This window comes from Papio anubis, chromosome 3 (genome assembly GCF_008728515.1).
Source record: "Papio anubis isolate 15944 chromosome 3, Panubis1.0, whole genome shotgun sequence".
NCBI lineage: Eukaryota > Metazoa > Chordata > Mammalia > Primates > Cercopithecidae > Papio > Papio anubis.
The window spans coordinates 81,022,182-81,040,613 of NC_044978.1; the positions used below are offsets into that span (position 1 = coordinate 81,022,182).

At 42.9% G+C, this 18,432-nt stretch overlaps 1 protein-coding gene across 7 annotated transcripts in view; it reads left to right on the forward strand.

The window, feature by feature from the left end:
• The window catches only part of LEF1 (lymphoid enhancer binding factor 1), a 123,547-nt gene extending 106,407 nt beyond the window's left edge, over positions 1-17,140 (forward strand). For 3 of the 7 annotated variants that reach the window (XM_003899071.5, XM_003899070.5, XM_009207332.4), the window contains 3 exons: positions 598-646; positions 1,313-1,353; positions 15,940-17,140. In XM_003899071.5, the coding sequence (XP_003899120.1) occupies positions 598-646; positions 1,313-1,347 (84 nt within the window). In that variant the 3' untranslated portion in view covers positions 1,348-1,353; positions 15,940-17,140. Of the gene's footprint in view, positions 1-597; positions 647-1,312; positions 1,354-3,519; positions 3,626-15,939 lie in introns of all 7 variants that reach the window. The other 4 variants (XM_017958940.3, XM_003899072.5, XR_002522361.2 and 1 more) reach the window with 3 other exon arrangements.
• The last annotated feature ends 1,292 nt before the right edge of the window (positions 17,141-18,432 follow it).

Below are 18,432 nucleotides of genomic sequence, written 5' to 3' on the forward strand. Positions count from 1 at the left end.
AATAATGTATAGTAATGGTAATAGTAATAATGTAAAGAGAGAAGGTCAGAACATCGATATCCGTAATATTAATATTGTGTGTGTAAGAGAAGGTCCTGCTTCCGGTTATCGGTAATGTGTGTGTGTGTGTGAAGAGAAGTCAGCCAGCTCGGTTTTATCATGCGTAATGTGGTAATGTGAAGTCCTATGGCCACAGCTCTAGGACATCATTATCCGTGTGTGTGTGTATGTGTGTGTGTGTGTGTGTGTGTGAGAGAGAGAGGGTCCTATGGCCACAGCTCTAGGACATCATTATCCGTGTGTGTGTGTGTGTGTGTGTGTGTGTGTGTGTGTGAGGAGAGAGAGAGACAAAGAGTCTACCCATGGTGTCAATATTGATGATGTTAAATATGAAGCTATAGAGACGAAGGTCAGCAGGTCACTATTTTCTCCCATTCTCTTGCTCTCTGACTTTGTTTCTAGATAGAGATGGTGAAGAGGGAGAGAGAATGAGTCATCTTTACCTCTTGTTGACCGCCTGCCTGTACTTCCACATCACATTCATCTGTGTGTTCATGGTACAATCTGTGACATGACAGTATACCTCTCTTCTTCCAGGGTAAGAAAAAGAAGAGGAAGAGAGAGAAACTACAGGAATCTACATCAGGTAGGCACCATGAGACTTTCCAGTCAGTCCTCAGGCTTCTGACAAACACCTTTTAAAGCAGTCTGCATCTCTCTACACATTCTTTCTTCTGTCACTATAACTCATGATTCTTTAACTCTGCTTTTTCTTCCTGAAAGTCTTTTAAAAAATTTAAAAGACCTCTTTTAAATGTGGCTGTGGGAAGGTACATGTAAAAACTGTTTCCCAGACCCTGTCACCTGGAATCCTGGTTGTGAACTGTGGGATTTTTGTTTATTTGTTTTATTTTTGCTTCTGTTTGTGTTTACTTTGCTTTAACACTCTTGCCTTTTCACTATTTTATATAACTCCTTAAAGATACAATATTTTATGATGATTAAATGATGTGTTACCTGGTATTCCCTTGAGAATCTCTTTTGTGATTTGGGTTTTTTAAAAATGTAAAACATCATGATAGGGTTTGTCTTTCTTGTACATTAATTCAAGACATCAGTGAGGTCCCATTTATTTTCCTTTTTTCTTTCATTAAAAATAAGGCCACTACTTGTACTGCACAAATAAAAATGGCTGGTATAAGAACCATGAAAAGTAAAGCAAACAAGTTCACATGATATTGTAGCTACTACGTATTTGGAATGTACAAAAACCTCTTCAATAAAAATTTGTTAAAGACACAATTTTCTGCAGGTACAGGTCCAAGAATGACAGCTGCCTACATCTGAAACATGGTAAGAACGACTCTCTGGTCCTACTGCTGACGTTAGTTGTTATAAAAAGAGGCACTTGCTTGTGAATCTTCTTGCTCATAACGAGTTCATTCGACATTGCTCCTTAAAGAGGAGAACTCAGCAAAATCAAATTAGTGCTTTAAAAAATCTGATGGTTTTTATACCGGCTATGTATTTGCAATATAGTATGCTTTTATCTTTTCTCTCCCTTTTGGCCCATTTATTCTTCCTCCATTTCCTTTCCCCTAACTCTTTCTTCTAAACCATTTCTTACTGATCAGTGGCAAATTGGCCTGCTTAAAAAAAGAACAAATGACAACAAACAGTAAGCAAAATGCCATCTTACTCAGCAAATCCAGGGTGGGTCTGAGGAGCACCATTTTAGCCCAGGACTCCCAACCTTTTGCTCAGTAGAGATTTTTTCTCAATTGAAATCACATGTAGTCACTCAAAAGTAATACATTTGTTTCTAGTCAGAAAGCTATATATGCTTTATTTTTTTTTCTGTTATTTAATATGGCATGGGCACTTATTTAACTGTGTTTCTTCTATCAAGTATTTCTCTTTATTGATAACTTGCTAGATTTTACTCTAGTATTTATAAGTAATATTTTATTTCTTTTTACTATATTTTTAAAAATTTATTTCCGCATGACCACTAGCCCAAGGAACTTGACATTGTAAATTAAGGCTTGGTCTTTATTAAGCTTTGAATTAGCAGTATGTGTACATCTTCTCCTGGTAACAGTTCTCAAAGGAGCTGCCTTTGGTTATCCTTTCTCTCTCCAGGAACACACGTCCAGTCAATCACCAAGTCTTCCCATCCCTGTCTTCGGGGTCTGTCGAGCCTTTTCTCTCACACTTACCACTGCCACAGCCCTAGTTCAGGTGCTCAGACTTTCCATCTGGAGTACTGTAATACATGTTAATAATTTTTCTGCCTCCAGGCTTTATTTTTACAAGTTCATCCTTCACATTGCTCCCAGAGAGATTTCCCACAACTCAGATTGTATGTCACTTCCCGACATGGAAACAGCCGGTGCTTCCCATTGGCTGAAACATAAAGCACCCTCCACTTAGTGTGTGGGTCTGCCCAACCCTGCCCTCGTAGCTTTGCCCCCAGTCATTCTTGCTGTCTGCCTCCCCTCACTTTCAGCATAGCCCTTCTGAGTCCTGTGCTCAGTCCAAACAAAATTATTAGCAGTTCCCCACATGGCGGGAGGGCACCGCACATGCTGTCCCTGGGCTTCAAAAGCCCATTTCCTCTACAGAGGAATGGACAGATCTCTGCCGTGTTTCTTAGGAAAAGAGTGTTATCCTGCAGGTCATTTGGCTCTTGACTAAGCCTGGTGGCCCTTACCTAAACTGTTAGAACTTAATTTTGGTGCTGAGGTTTCAAACTTGCCCAAAGGGACCAGCAGAGATTTTGGTACCAAATAGATCTGAATTTTAAATCAGGTGACTGCCTGAGCAATCTACTTCAGCTTTTTACTCTTCATTTTCCTTACCTGGAAAAAGGGAATATTGATGCCTACCCCCTGCGGTGGTTGATGTGCAGGATCTGCCCCGCGGCCAGCACACAGCTGGAGCTCAGACGTGTTCCTTCCTCCTACTGAGACCTAAGTCAATTGCCCTCTCCTCTGTGAAACTTTCTTCATTTTTATTCAGATTCCCCAGGTTTTTCCAAATCCCATCACTGTAGTTTTATGATATCAAAACTCTTCTAAACTAATACTGAGTGGCAAACTTTCCTCCAAGTGAAAGGAGGACCATCCCTTCATATATGATAAAAAATAATATAATTGTTTTAACTTAGTGGCTATTAATCAAGAACCTCTTCTGAGCCAGTCACCTGGCTTGGTTATTAGAAGCACAGATAGGATGTAAGCATGGCCGATGATACCAACCCCTGTAGCTCATGGCTTCATAGTAGAAGTAAATCTAGTCAAAATCATAAGCCTTGTATTTTTTTTTTGGAAAACAAATTGTTTTAATTAGTGAACACTTAGGAATGGCCAGAAGTTTTTTCATGTTCTGCCTCTAAACAGCCCTCAGAGTTGCAGTGTGCTAAGGGCTGGCACTCCATTTACGTCACTTCTGTTTGCACCAAAATCTGTGAAGCTGTTTTTATTAAAAAGCATGCAAAAATGTATTTCTGTATTTCAGAGTTTGGTACTCGATTTGGTGTTCTTCACGATTAGCATCCTGTGGTATTTTAGATGTAAAAGATGGCTATTTTGGTCCTAAAGTGTATCCCAAACATCTTTTTCTAGTAAGTCACAGCTGTCATTGTGCTTTCTTGTCACTTATTTATATTTTCTTAAGGTTAAGATGTTCTCTCTATCCTGCACAAGAAAAACAGAAAGAACCCTCTCTCTCCACCCTACCCGCCAAAAGCATTCTCAGGCCGTCCCGCCACTGGTGAGGCTCCAGTTGGTTGAGCTTCCTGTAATCAGAGTCTCTGGTGCTGCCCTCCCTCTCATTCCCAGATCAGTCATGCAGCCTTTGAAGTCACTGCCCTGCACAGCACCTGAGTTTGGAGACCAGAACTGGCAGTTACTGGATAAGACTTGTAGAGTAGAGAGGAGCTCAGATCTACCTTCATAAAGATTTCCATAAATTAGCCATGATAATATTTCTGTTGTACCCCCACCCCTTCCTTTGTTGTAGGAATTCAGAGACATTCTGTTTGTGTAGAGCTGACTTATTCAGTCATGATTCAGCATTTATTGAGCACCTAAGATAGGCCTTGTGGAGACTTGTATGACCTGGAAATAGAGTGCTGGATGGAGCAAAGAAGGTCCCTATTCTCACAGTGCTTGCTATGTTGCTGTGAGGGTAGTTGATTAAAAAAAAACAAACAGGAAGGTATAAGTACTATAATAAAAATAAATTAGGGAGTAAATTAGGGTCTGCTTTTAGGTTGGATGGTCAAGAAAGGCACCTCCGAGGAGGTGGCACTCAGAAATAACTCCTGTTGTCACAGAAAAATGGAGGGGGTCTTCTGTTTTGGAGCAGAGCCCTGGCAAAGAAATGAAAGACAAAGGGAGCAGAGCGTCATGTTATGGAAACAGCAGAGCACAGGAATGAGGCCACCCAGTCTCCCAGGGTAGCTCTTGTGTAAATTTGTGTGGCCTGGGGCAGGTCACCTAAAGCCTCTGGTTTCTCGGTATAAGTGAAGGATTGTGTCCAGCGTCCTCTGAGATCCCTGTCTGTCTCTCCCTCAAGTCCAACTTTCTGGTCTGCTTTGCTTTTGTGTGGTCTGCACTGCCTCCCAGTGTTATTATAGGGACTCAGATCTCTTTTTTCATTTCCTAATTTATAGTCATCACTTTATGTCTGAGTGGCTCTGTATAACTATAAAGCCTCTGCATGACCTTGAAAATGGCTTATACGTGATGGGGTTGTTCTTCAGTTCCTGTACAGATCACCCCCTGTGTCCCTCTTTCCTCCCCAGGATGGCTACCTTGTGTCCTGGGATATTAGAAGCATTGCCTCTAGTTTGAGAATTTGATTTTCCACTAATGTAATAATATGGTTCCTTGTTTGCCAGACTACAGTCATACTAGTGCTGACCTCACCTTAGAAATAATCAAATACTTGATTAGAACCAATCCTACAGGCCCGGCATGGTGGCTCATTCCTGTAGTTCCAGTACTTTGGGAAGTTGAGGTGGGTAAATTGCTTGAGCCCAGGAATTTGAGACCAGTCTGAGCAACATGGCAAGATCCCTTCTCTACAGAAATTAGCTGGGTGCAGTGGCGTGTGCCTATAGTTCCAGCTACTAGGGAGGCTGAAGTGGTTGGATCTGTTGAACCCAGGATGTCAAGGCTGCAGTGAGCCGAGATCACCCCACCACACTACAGCCTAAGCAACAGAATAGGACTGTCAAAAAAAAAAAAAAAACAAACCAGTCTGTCAAAGAGTGTGATGTGGAATCTCACACAGCTGGTTTTCAATTCTGAAGGGAAGTTGACGAGTTAAGGTAAAGCTAGGCCAGATACAGTGGCTCATGCTGGTAATCCCAGCACTTTTGGAGGCAGAGGTGGGAGGATCACTTGAGGCTAGGAGTTTGAGACCAGCCTGGGCAACATGGCAAAACTATGTCTGTACGAAAAATAAAAACCACTAACTGGGCGTGATGACACACACCTGTAGTCCCAGCTACTCAGGAGGCTGAGATTGAGAATAGCTTGGGACCTAGGAGTTCAAGGCTGTAGTGAGCTATGATTGCACCACTGCACTCCAACCTAGGTGATGAAGTAAGACCCAATCTCTCAAAGAAAAATTAAAAAACAAAACACTTGTGTTTTCATTTCTTTAAAGATCCTATGGGTTGCATGGAATACTTCCCGTTTTTTGATAGGCAGTGCCAGCGCTGTGGCCGTATGCAGCCCAGCAGAGAGGCTGGCTCCTGAAGCGGTGCTTTATTCACCTGGTTGTGTTCCTGTCTCCCCGTGTGTTTCTACTTTTGAGCATTAAAAACATTTTCACTCTGGTGAAATCAGATTGAAACAAATAAATTGCCATTAATGTGGTCTCAACACTGCGGAGAAACTTTTAGGATAATTGGAAATGAGATCCCTAAAAGCCATTCCTCCAGGTTGGAGATGGTGGTCCCCAAGCTGCAGGATCTTTTGGACTAGCTTTTCAGACTAGTCATTTATGGGAATGCTGGGAGCCCAGGACCTCAGGGGTAAGGCTGCACACACTGTCCTGGGTCCAGCTGGAAGACCAGTGTCATGACGTCTAATCACTTGTTTCCTCACCACGCAAACATTTAGTGAGGACTGCTGTAAGTCACGAATCCTGTTAGGCGGTGGCGGTGCTTGCAAATGAGACCCTATCCCTTCCTGGAGGAGCTTCAAGTTTAAGAAGATACAGACATATTAAATGGGTAGTTATAAAAGAGTATGTTTTATGCTGTGAAGAAGTGGCATGCTGTGCCTGATACAAAAATAGAATAAGAAAGAGAATAAGAAATATGTAAATCGGAGTGAAATCAAGGAAGGCTTCCTGTAGTAGACAGCACTCAAGCTGTCAGGTTGGTTGCAGAATTTGGGGGTTTGATAGCATAGTAATAGAATTGATGTGAATTTCCGGTATTTGGGTATATGTTTGATTTGGAATACCACCTTTAAATTTGTCAGAAGTTAGAGATTATTATCAAATACTGAACTTTGCTTTCTTCCTGACTTAATCAAGTTTTATATGAAATTAAAGAAGTAAAGAATTATAATTTTTAAAGTACTGGAGAGAATTATGACTCTGAGTTTATAATTAAACAATTTTCAAAATTGGCTTATTAATATTTATCAAAACAAATACAAAAAGTCTACCATCTTTAAATTATATAGATTGAAAAGATATTTTTAGATACTTTAATGTATTTCCTTTAGTTATATGACGTAAGAGTTAATTTAAAAGAAGGAACAGTCTACTTTTGAAAGATAAAAAAGACTGGGTGCAGTGGCTCACGCCTGTAATGCCAGCACTTTGGGAGGCCAAGGCGGGCAGATCACAAGGTCAGGAGTTCGAGACCAGCCTGGCCAGCATAGTGAAACCCCGTCTCCACTAAAAGTACAAAAAAATTAGCCGGGTGTGGTGGCAGGCACCTGTAATTCCAGCTGCTCCGGAGGCTGAGGGGGGAGAAACACTTACACATGGGAGGCAGAGGTTGCAGTGAGCTGAGAGAGTACCATGGCACCCTATCCCGGGCGACAATGTGAGACTCCGTCTTGGGGGGGGGAGAAAAAAGATTTAAAAATCCTCTGGTTAAACACATTTTGCTAAATAAAAACTTCAGCCTTTATTTCCCTAGGGCCAAGAGATGAGCATGAGAGGTAGTTGCTAAGCTAAGTTAATGTTCAGTACTTGGAATTACATTTTATAAAAGATCGTTTCTGGCTTTTCTTTGATGGTGATGTTTGAGAGCCTGATGAGGTGGTTAAGGCTTGAGAACTTGGGGCTCCTGGGTCCTGTGAAGCTGTGCTACAGAGCTGACAAGTTGCAGAGTGGGAACAGAAGCATCATCTGGACCAGTGAGAGGACTGCAACCCTGAGGGTCTGCCAGGAACTGTGCCTGGTATTCAACATTTAGCCCTGTCCTCTTAGAGCTGCCAGGGAGAGTTCTAAATATTTTCAGTGGTCTCATTGAGAAAAATATTTAATTCCTATGATTTTTGAAGCTCACTCTGGTAAGTTTGACACTTTTGCCTAATCTTTGTTCCAAGTTCTGTTCCACAATGTCGTCACCAACATTAAGTATCAGTAAGCTTCTTGGTGATGTCTAGTTAGAAAACAAAACCAGGTTCTTAAAAATTAATAAAATTAAAAGGAAGTTGGTGGCTGAAGAACTCTTAAGTCTTGTCCAAGTCTCAGAGTAAAAATTAAGGCTTCCACAACTAGAAAGTGAAAAAATGACATCCTGTTTTCCATTCTTTATCTTTTGTAATATACTTAGAAAGCACCTCAGCTAGAATTGTTACCAAACAAGCAAAAGACCCCCGGGGGTTCAGAACTCTTGGGAAGGCAGCCTACATCTGGGGAGGGGAAGGGGAGTGGCAAACTGGGGAGAACAAGGCCTCGCATGGCAGCCACAGCAACACGTGGCAGCGCAGCTACCCTTGGCCACAGTTTGGTAGCTCCTGGGAAAATGTCTGCACCCTGCTCAGCACTGTCCTGCACTTGGGGGAACCTTGGGCCGCCGTTTTACCACAGTAGTGAGGTCCTATGGAAGCGACTGCTGGCGTGCGGATGGCCAGATCGTTGCATAGGAGGTGAAGGTTATGGTGGCCCGGAGAGGCTCCCTTACGCGTCGTTTCTGGGAATGCCGCAGTCTGAGGTGACGGCCTACCCATGTCTTCCTTCTTCTTATGCTTGTGTTCACAAATCCCTGTGACATCTGTCACAGACTTAACAGGAAATGTGTACAGGATTCACAAGGTGATGACACTTGACTACAGATAAGCTCAGGCTTGGTCTCATTGTCTTAAATAGCAATGGCAGCATAATGACAGTGTGGTTGGACTCAATTATGCGTAGAAGGCAGGTTTTCACATCCTGGCTATTGCTCCAGGGTCCCTAGGCACGTTCATGGGAACCTTTTGATGGTTAAGTGCTGGAAACAAACCATGCTCACTGACGGAGAAAGGGGAAATGTATTTTAAAGATATAGGAGCATCTTGTGGAATCCAAGGACAGTAGTGCAGTTGGGCCAAAAAGAAAGCTGGAAATTGGAAAGCTGTCCAGAGACTTTCCCTGCTTCTTCCATCTGCCCCTCCCTGAAAATCACTTCCTCCTTCCCTTCCCAGATTGACTCGCTCAGTTCTTTGAGCCATATGTTCAGAGCACTCAAGCTATATGTTGTTACGATATCATCTCCCAAAGAGACAATAATTCTTTCAAATTCTATAGAAGCGACTCTGGTTAGCCCAAGTTGGGTCAAACTTCCACCCCAATCCATCATCAGCTGTGGTCAGAGGAGAAGGTCACATTGTACAAAATGGCTGTCAGGAGCTCACTGCTCTAACAGTGTTGGAGTTGGGATAATGGAGAGGAGAGCTGGGCAGCAGCCAGACAGATGTCCACTATAGCTCGCTAGTAAGCTGGTAGTTGGGGTGGTTTTATCTAGACAGCTCTGTGTTAATAAAGAAATTGGGTTAGGTTCATAGGTACAGTGAAAGCTTTTAAGAATGGGCAGTATCCCTTCCATCAATTCTCTTTTCTCTCCTTAATGATCAGAGGAGCTAGAATTGTGTTTAAGTTGCCTTGGGGATCAGAAATAGAGAAATAGACCCTCAGGTAAGCAAGACTGATCGGGTGCCATTAAAAAATAATAGCAGAGGGAGAGAAGTATATGAGGTTCATTAAAACCCTCTTGAGATGCTTCATGTTTAGTATTGTTCATGAAAACTTACAAAATGAAATTAAGATCAATGCAGTAGAATATTAGAATGAGAAAGAACGGTTTCGGATAAATTTTGTTTAATAGAACTGTTTGTTACTGAGTTGTGAGGAACTGTGTGGAAATGAGCCCTTCTGGATAATGGAGTTTTTCAGATAACCTATATGTTTACATCTTTAAGTGTCAAAACATGTAATTTTTCAAAACACTTTTGGATGCAACTCTGTCTTCTTCAGCAGAGTACATTGAAATTGATTTGAATACGAATACGTCGTGCCGTTGTTTTACAGTGGATATTATATATGCCACAAGGAGTATGGTGGTTTGTAGAATACTATTCTAAATGACCCCAAATAATGTGGAATTTTAAGAAACTGCTTTTTAATAATTATTTTGTGGCTTCCTTTGCTGTTTGGGACTATACCCTCTGCCCACAATAATATGTTTCTTATGATTTGTGTGGATTTAGGAACCAGAAAAATGAAGCTTAATTGAATAATATATAAATTAAAAGTAAATGGGGTCTGAGTTGGGGTATAGAGGGTAGGGCTTTTTTAAGAAAGGCTAAAATGTGCTATTTTTGCACATAAATTTTGTGACATTACTGTGATACCTTGAGATCGTTTTAATGTGTTTTTCCTCAGCTGTGTTCTTCATAAATGAAGCTGCCATGTTACTGAGAGCCGATGAGTGGGGAATCCTGCTGCTCATAGCTGTCCATGACCTTTAGCAAAGTGACTTTATTCTTTTTTGACAGAATGAGAGAAAAATTAAAAGCATTAAAAATTAAACTGCTCACTTTTAGGCTTAAGGTTTACATCTGTCTCTGGACTAAATTTTTCTAAATGCCTAGATATTGTTTTTGTGAATCTTTTTTTTCTATTGGGATTACTTTTTCTCATCTAGCATCAGCTTTTCGAAACATTCCGTTTCATAAGAGATATTTTAATTAATTTGCAGAATACTCTGTTGGTCTTAATTTTCTACCAGAAGTTCTGTAATAGTATGAATCTTGCTTGCTGCCCCGAATGTGTCGCGTGAAGTTGGAACAGCAGAAATGGTCCCAACCTGTATGGACCACCTGCCACATTCCCGAGGCTTTAACAGATGCCTCTGCATGTGTTGCCTCCTCTCATTCTGGAACAGCCCCATTGTGGAGGGGACAGATTTCAGTCCTGTCTGAAGGATGAGAAAACATCACTTGTCCAGGGCCACACAGCTGGTGAGCAGCGCGCTGCGTCCGCAGAGTGAATTACTGTCAGCTCTGAGCCCAAGTTCTCCATCCTCTGCTGTTTACTGCACTCACTATGTGGGCTGCTTCAGGGCGCCTGCCCCGCACTCACCCAGCTCTGCACATACATTTCCCACATCCCGCAGCGCACCTGATGAGGTAGAGCAGCTTCTTATCTTCACTTTACAGATGAGGAAACATGTTTGGTGCGTTCAGAGTGCATGCCCGAGATTTCCAGGTGGTAACCAATGGACCCAGGATCCAAACCCAACCCAGGACTGTCTGTCCTCAGAGCCCACACTCTAACCCACACAAGTTATCATCTCCCTGTGCTTAACCAGATTCACAGGTGCACACACAAACACTGTCATAACCGTGGAAGGGCTTGGTTTGGGGGTGGGGGGGAAGACAAAAGTGTGCCCTGATCCTGTCACCTCATTTGTAGAAGGTGAACTTAGCATCTTTAGTCTGAGAGAAATGTGGGTTGGATAGCGTTTGGAGGTGAGTAGATGAGGGAGGTCTACCTAGCTAGTTATTGTCCTCTGGAAGCCCTTCAGCTGACAGAACTGCAGTGGGCTTTTGAGGCGCTGTCCTTCAAAACTTGCTCAAGACCATTTCTCCCATGTTTCCCGTGATAGGAAGGATCTAGCGGTCATGACCTGCACCAGGAGGTCCAGCCTACAAATAGGACACACGTCCTCACAGAGGAGACAGACACAGAGGGCTAGGCTGATCAGGAAGAGAAACCAGCAGCTACAGAAGAATTCCCCTGGAGTAATTCATTAACAGTCACAGGCTTGTCTCAAAGTCATCTTGACATTGCCAAAGTCTGGTTGAGCCGATGGTAGTTCACTCTGAATAGCCGCAGGGGAGGAAGCCGCACAGGTCACTCAACCTTGCCTTGGTAGAACATGAATCCAGGAGTGGCCAGTGACCCCTTTCCTCCCACCTCCAGCTTCTGGGAATCTTTTTGTTTTAGAGCTTTGTGGTTAGGGGACTAACTAACTAGTCTTGAATGCTGGGACTAAGGAGTCACTCAGCTGCAGAAACAAAACTCAGTGTTAACCTTCCTAACCACATATTTTCATTTTTCTTTTTTTCAAATGTTGGGTAATGTTTACTGTCAAGAAGCTGAAGCTGGCTTTTGTAGGTTATATTTCCAGTCTTAGGGACTTAAATTTCAAAGTTAACTTACGTGTTTGATTCTCTTTATCATGCTTCTTCAAACAGAGCGTGATATCCTGGGGGGCACTGTTACAGATGTAGACTGCCTCCACCAGCATACAGGGGTTGTTGCCTAGGGACGGACAGACAGAATGATGGAAGGTAGGAAGGAGAGAAGAAAGTGAATGATAATTTAGTTCCAAGGTATGGTGGAGAGAGCACGTGTTGAGAGTTCAGAAGCTTATCCTGCTGCCTATTAGTTGTGTGACCTTTGGCAAGTTACTGAACCTCACGCAGCCTCAGTATCCTTATCTGTAAGTGGGTGGGAAGATGCAAACTGTAATGATGATTATGTGAAATTCTAAAGTCCGTGTCCCAGTGCCTGGCAAATCAGTGCCCAGTGGACAGTGTTTTTGTTCCTTTCCCGTCACCAGCTTCTTATACACAAGACCACCTTCAAGTCAACGAGACTGTCACTTTTGTGGTGCCAGGAGGCCTAGGGAACAGCCCAGCACTGGGACTCTCTAGGGGTCACCATGGGCCAGTCATTTTATGATCATATTCCTCAGTCTCTGCTAAAACAACAGGAGTAGACGAGCTCTGTCATGCTTGCTTCCTGCTCTAGAAGTCTGTACCTCTCTTCCTTCATACACACATGACATTGTGCAGCAGAAGAGTTCACACCCTCAAATCACAGGCTTTTGTCAGTTTTTCCCAAGGCGTAAAAATGGAGACAGTTGACATGAGGTGTGTGGTGTGCTGCTGGAATGCAGTTTTTGCAGTTAAAACTGTGAATCTGTTCACCTCTCATAAAACCAGTCTCTAATATTCTCCCCTCAAACTGCACATCGCTTAAGGCTCCTGCCTCTTGTTAGTAGCATTTGAGAGTGGCGTAAAAGGAAGAGGACAACGAAGGAAGGATCTTTTATTCCAACTCACTTTTTTTGTAACCTCACCAATTCTGAACAAGGAAGTGATATTACATGATGGGGCAGGGGTGCATTTTGTTCCTAGACACCAGCTTTGCTGCCCTTGCCTTGGCCTGGACAGCTTGAACTGACTGGCCAGTGAGCCCTGAGTGGCACCGTGACAGGGCTGGCCCTTGCCTGCTCCTGACCCTCCACTCCGCCATCTCAGAGCTCACCCATAGGCTTGTCTCCTTGGCCCTCCCTTCCAGAGGACAGCCTGGGAAGGAACCCACAGGACATGAGCTGGCCAAGCGCTCTGCTTTTGGTAGGATTTTACATTTGTTTGCGCTTAGAGAGAAGGAATTTCCTGCTTTCCCTTTCTTCACTCCTGAGTCAGGCTCTGTAAAGTCCTGTTGGCCCAGGGTCGGTGCTGTTGATCTCCCAGAAAGGCCCACTTTTGAAATCTTTAGATTCATCTTTATTGCTTGGGCTTTTAGTAAGGAACTCTGCCCATTTGGGTTCCTGGTTCCATTTGGTTGATGGGATATTTTGTCAAGATTGGAATTTGGTCCAGGAGAGCAAGGGGTTCTATTATATGGGGTTGGTGGGGTCTCGTGCCGCCTTTGCATCCCCAGTACAAATGCGTGGTGACTCCTGGTGGAGGGAGCCCAAGTCTGAACATATGTAAGATGGGCCTTGCCTCACTTCCTTTGAAGCCCAGCCGCAGCCGGAGAGCAGTAATTGCTGGCTTTGATTGCGCAGACTTCACTGGTGGGTTGGGCTGTGCCAGAGCTTGCCTGGCCTGGCCCAGCTTCAGCCGCAGCCCCCTAGTGAAGTCTTAGATGTGGGAACGCTCCAGCCTCTGGAGCCTCATGCCTGTGGTTTCTTGAAAAGAATCTGGACTGGACCTGTTTTATATCTGTAAAGCAGCACTGCAAGGCCCCTGTTTCTCCCACTCGGAGGTAAGACTTGGTCTCCCCTGACGTCCCTGTATTTTAAAAGAGCCACCAGGGACAAACTGCCTCATTTCATAGTGAAGGAATTTATTTGCTTTTTTTTTTTTTAAGCACTAGTCCCTGGAAGGGATTAGTTGCTTTTTGGTAAGCAACTGTACAGAGGCTCTCTGAAGCCAACCTTCCAGGAGAATTTGCAAGGTGACCCCATGAAATAAGGAAATAACAGGTGGGAAAATGTGAGACTGTGGAAAGAGATGACTTTATTAGGAGATGTAGACTCTTTCTGGGTAGGTGACATACTATCTTTTAGTTAATGGCCATCTCTGGGCACCCATGTTTGTGTTAACCACTGTATTATCACTTGTACTCAGCTTAAGAAGAAAGGAGAAGTCACCCTTAGGTAAGGCAGTGAAGGGATAGGAAGACTCTGGGGGAGCCGGAAGTGCAGGTGCTCTAGGTTGGAGGTGTTAGCCCTGCTTGAGAATGGGGCCACAGCAGGGCCATGGAGGTTGTCTGTACCTCAGTACTTCCGGGTTCGCTATGTCAGGCAGTGGAGGGATGGCCCAACAGAAGGGCAGGTTGTCTCCCTCAGGCGTTGCTGGCTGCCAATGGCCAGTCTATTCTGAGCCCCAGTGCTTGTCTCAGGCACTAGCCTAGGACTGCAAGGCCAGGCCTCATCAGGAAACTAAATGTTTTCACGTCAGACTGAGAGGAAAACCTTCCCAGGAAGAGCAACCTGGACCAAACCTTTGAAAATCTGTGATGCAAAATTATAATGTAAATAGGAATCTGTGGGGTGCCCTCTCTCCCACCCCAGGCTCTGCTAGAGCCCTGTTTCTTTCTCCAAGAAAGGCAGGGTCCTTCATAGCTCTTTGATCCTCTGCGTGAGAGATCCATACCTCTGTTCAGTTAAAGTGTCACAACGCACTAGTGTTTTCCTGTTAAACAAGGAATGGTTGATTTTCCAGGAGGATAGGAATTGAAATTGTCCTTGAAGTACCTCCTCAGTTGAAATCATTCTGTGGCTGATTTCCTCCTATTTTGTTTTTTGTTGGTTGGTTGGTTTTTGCTTTTCCAGTAGCTACCCAGGTATACAAATAGCTTCTTTGTAGTCCCGATCATTTTTAGGGGCCTCATTGGGCGCAATTGGAATAATAATACTAGCTAACCTGCTTGCAGGGCTTGCTCTGCTCTGTGCACTTTGTGAGCACTTTAAATATAGGAGCCAAACCTCTCTTTCCAACAGCCTGAGGGGCAGGTGTTCTCGCAGTTCCCATTCCATAGATCACCATCCTTCTGTGGAAAGTACTTCGTGGACTGTAACTTGCCATCTAGACTTTTGTATTCATTATTAAATATGTCAAAGCTTCCTTTTATTTCTCTTTTACTTTCTGTTTCCATTGAAATGAAAGTGTACGATAATCCACCATTATTTAGACTGAGTTTCTAAAAGGAAACTCCTGCTTGTAACACGGATAGCACAATCACAAGCACAAAGTGTTGGGATTCATCTGAGGCTGTCAAGGGACCCAGGTTGAGAAGGTGCTTCCAGCATCGCTGCCACCAAGGGAAAGCAGCCTCCCCAAGTTCAAAGCAGCGGAAGCACGTGCTCTCTGGAGTGAAGGAACGGAACTTTGCCATGCTTTTACTTTCCTTTTGTCTTTGTCTCATCTTGTTACACTGTTACATTTTACTATTAATCACTTTTTAAAAAATCTCAGATCATTAAAGTTTTGGGGATGTGGGAGTTCTCTTTTTTGAAAATCATTATCACTAATATCTGGCAACATTACTTTAACATATTTGCTGAGTGTCCTTTCCGAGGTTAACATTAAAGATCCTAGATGTTAGGAAGGAAAAAAAAAAATCTTGAAAATTGTAAGATCTTAAGGAAAAAGGGAGAGGTTTGTATCCTCTGGACTGTGAATATGAGCGGACACAGCACACAGCGTCACGGGAGCTGGCAGTGCGTTGGGTAATGTGAATATGTCTGTCCTATGTGGAATCATAGAATGGCTTCCCACAGTGGACTAAAAACACCAAACATTGCGGCATGACACGTCTTTCCCTGATCTGGCTGTTGCTTGTCTTCCCTATTCTTGTTTGGCTGTTTCCTACTTGTGTTTTTCAACTTTTTTCTGTTCTTTTTACTATGACCCAGAGTATTAGCTACATTTCACATCGTAACTCTGTGCATACATATACATGGAACCAAAGTAAAAATGTCACTATATTAACTCTGTAGTGTACTCTCAGGATTTTTGACTGCATAGGGCAATTCGTTTTAGCCATCCCCAGATCAGCAAAATGGATTGATTAAATGCAGAGGTTATAAGACATAATATGGTATGGAATAGAGGTTATAATCTTAAGGCCTACAGCAAATTCATATTAATAGCATTTCATTTGTTCCTTCTTGAGGTGGAAAACGAAGCTCATTCCCAACGTGCAAAGCCAAGGCAGCGACCCCAGGACCTCTTCTGGAGATGGAAGCTTGTTGAAAATCCAGACTGTCTCCACGGCCTGCCCAGTCGACCCCAAAGGAACACTGACATCAATTTTACCCTGAGGTCACTGCTAGAGACCCTGATCCATACAGACAATCACTGCCAACTCCTCTTTCGTCTACTGCAAGGGCCAAGTTCCAAAATAAAGCATAAAAAGGTTTTTTAAAAGGAAATGTTAAAGCACGTGAGAATGCTAGCAGGCTGTGGGGCAGCTGAGCAGCTTTTCTCCCCTCATCTCTGTGTGCACTTCCCAGAGCATCTTGCATCCAAACCTGTAACCTTTCGGCAAGGACAGTAACTTGGCTGCATTTGCCTGCCATGCGCAACTGGAGCCAGCAGCCAGCACATCCATCAGCACCCCAGTGGAGGAGTTCGTGGAAGAGTTCCCTCTTTGTTTCTGTCTTCATTTTTCTTTCTCTTCTTTTCTCCTAAAGCTTTTATTTAACAGTGCAAAAGGATCAGTTTTTTTTTGTTTGCTTTTTTAAACTTGAATTTTTTTAATTTACACTTTTTAGTTTTAATTTTCTTGTATATTTTGCTAGCTATGAGCTTTTAAATAAAATTCAAAGTTCTGGAAAAGTTTGAAATAATGAAATAAAAAGAAGCCTTCTTTTTCTGAGACAGCTTCTCTGGTAAGTGGCTTCTCTGTGAATTGCCTGTAACACATAGTGGCTTCTCTGCCCTTGTAAGGTGTTCAGTAGAGCTAAATAAATGTAATAGCCAAATCCACTCTGTTGGTAGCAATTGGCAGCCCTATTTCAGTTTATTTTTTCTTCGGTTTTCTTCTTTTTTTTTAAACAGTAAACCTTAACAGATGCATTCAGCAGACTGGTTTGCAGTGAATTTTCATTTCTTTCCTTACACCCCCTTGTAAAAAGCCCAGCACTTGAATTGTTATTACTTTAAATGTTCTGTATTTGTATCTGTTTTTATTAGCCAATTAGTGGGATTTTATGCCAGTTGTTAAAATGAGCATTGATGTACCCATTTTTTTTAAATAGGAAGGCACAGCCTTTGCCCAAAACTGTCATCCTAATGTTTGTCATTCCAGTTTGAGTTAACGTGCTGAGCATTTTTTAAAAGAAGCTTTGTAATAAAACATTTTTAAAAAGTGTCATTTTATTAAGAGTGAAGTTCCTGATAACCTAAAATTGGTAATGAACTAAATCCACAGGCCAGGGCAGAGCTGGTTTGTAGAGAGGAGCAGTTTGTGTGAGAGGGGTGCTGCTGGTGCAGCCTTCTCCAGGGATAGGCCAGCACTGGCTGTATACGGGCACCTTGTCCTGTCTCCTAGACATGCAGTCCTCAAAAGTACTTGTATGGCTTGGGCCTCCCTCCTTTTCCAGGTGTAGGTATGAAACAGGGTCACAGCAAAAAAAGAGGGTTGTCAGATGGGAGTGAGTCCTTTCGTGAGCACAGATCATGGGCTCCCACCATCTGGTCGTGGTGCTCATTGAAAGTCCACAGGTACTGCCTCTCTTCAGAGCCCACTGGTGTTCAAACTGGGCTTCTACATCGTGGGGTCCCAGTGGTGAAGGTATGTCAACACCCCCACCCATCTTCCCAGTCAACATTTTCTAAGTCCTGAGTTGTATTTTGTAATTTTTACCTTACTAGTACATGTTACAAGTTGGTATCTGATTAGGAAAAACTGTATTTTCAGTTTAAAAGTGAGTATGTCATGTTCTTCCACAATGGTTTTCTATCCCTTGAGCTACTTTGAGAACCACTATCACTGGTCCAACTTAAACCTCTCTGCTGAAATTTTAGCTCAATTTCCCCTTTGTAACCTTCAGTGCAGCTGGGGAACAGCTGGCTACCATACTTACAATAACCCTCCTCATACTGTACTTGAAGATTGCCATTAAATCACCCCTCAAATTTCTCTTCTCTAGGCTAAGTAATCCCAATTCCTTGAACCTTTCATCATCAGTCCTTTAATCATTTTCATTACTATCCTCTGGAACCTTTCCAATTCCTCTTCATTTAGTTCTAAACTTGAACCAGGAAAAAAAAAAAAAGTTATGTTTAGGGGGCCTACTTGTTATAAAGATTTCATATTCAGCCCTGGCCAGAACTTCATTTGAAAATTATCTCTCTCTTGAGTTTTTTTTTAGCATGCATGAACCAACTAGTTAAAAACAGTCTAAAGCTGCCACCATGATCTTTTTGAGAGTTAACTAGAAAATCCAACAAAATGGTAAGGGAGGTAACATCCAACAAAATGGCAAGGGAGGTAACAGTGGAGCATTATGCCAACACATTGATGGGCTCTTCTGGATGTAGAAAGAAAGCAATTAATAATAAAAGTCTGTTCATCAAGGCAACAGGCATAGCTGGATCTATACCTGAGACTTGAGGCTTGGCCAAAGCCCACTCAACTCTTCTCTCCCTCGGTTCCTCCTCC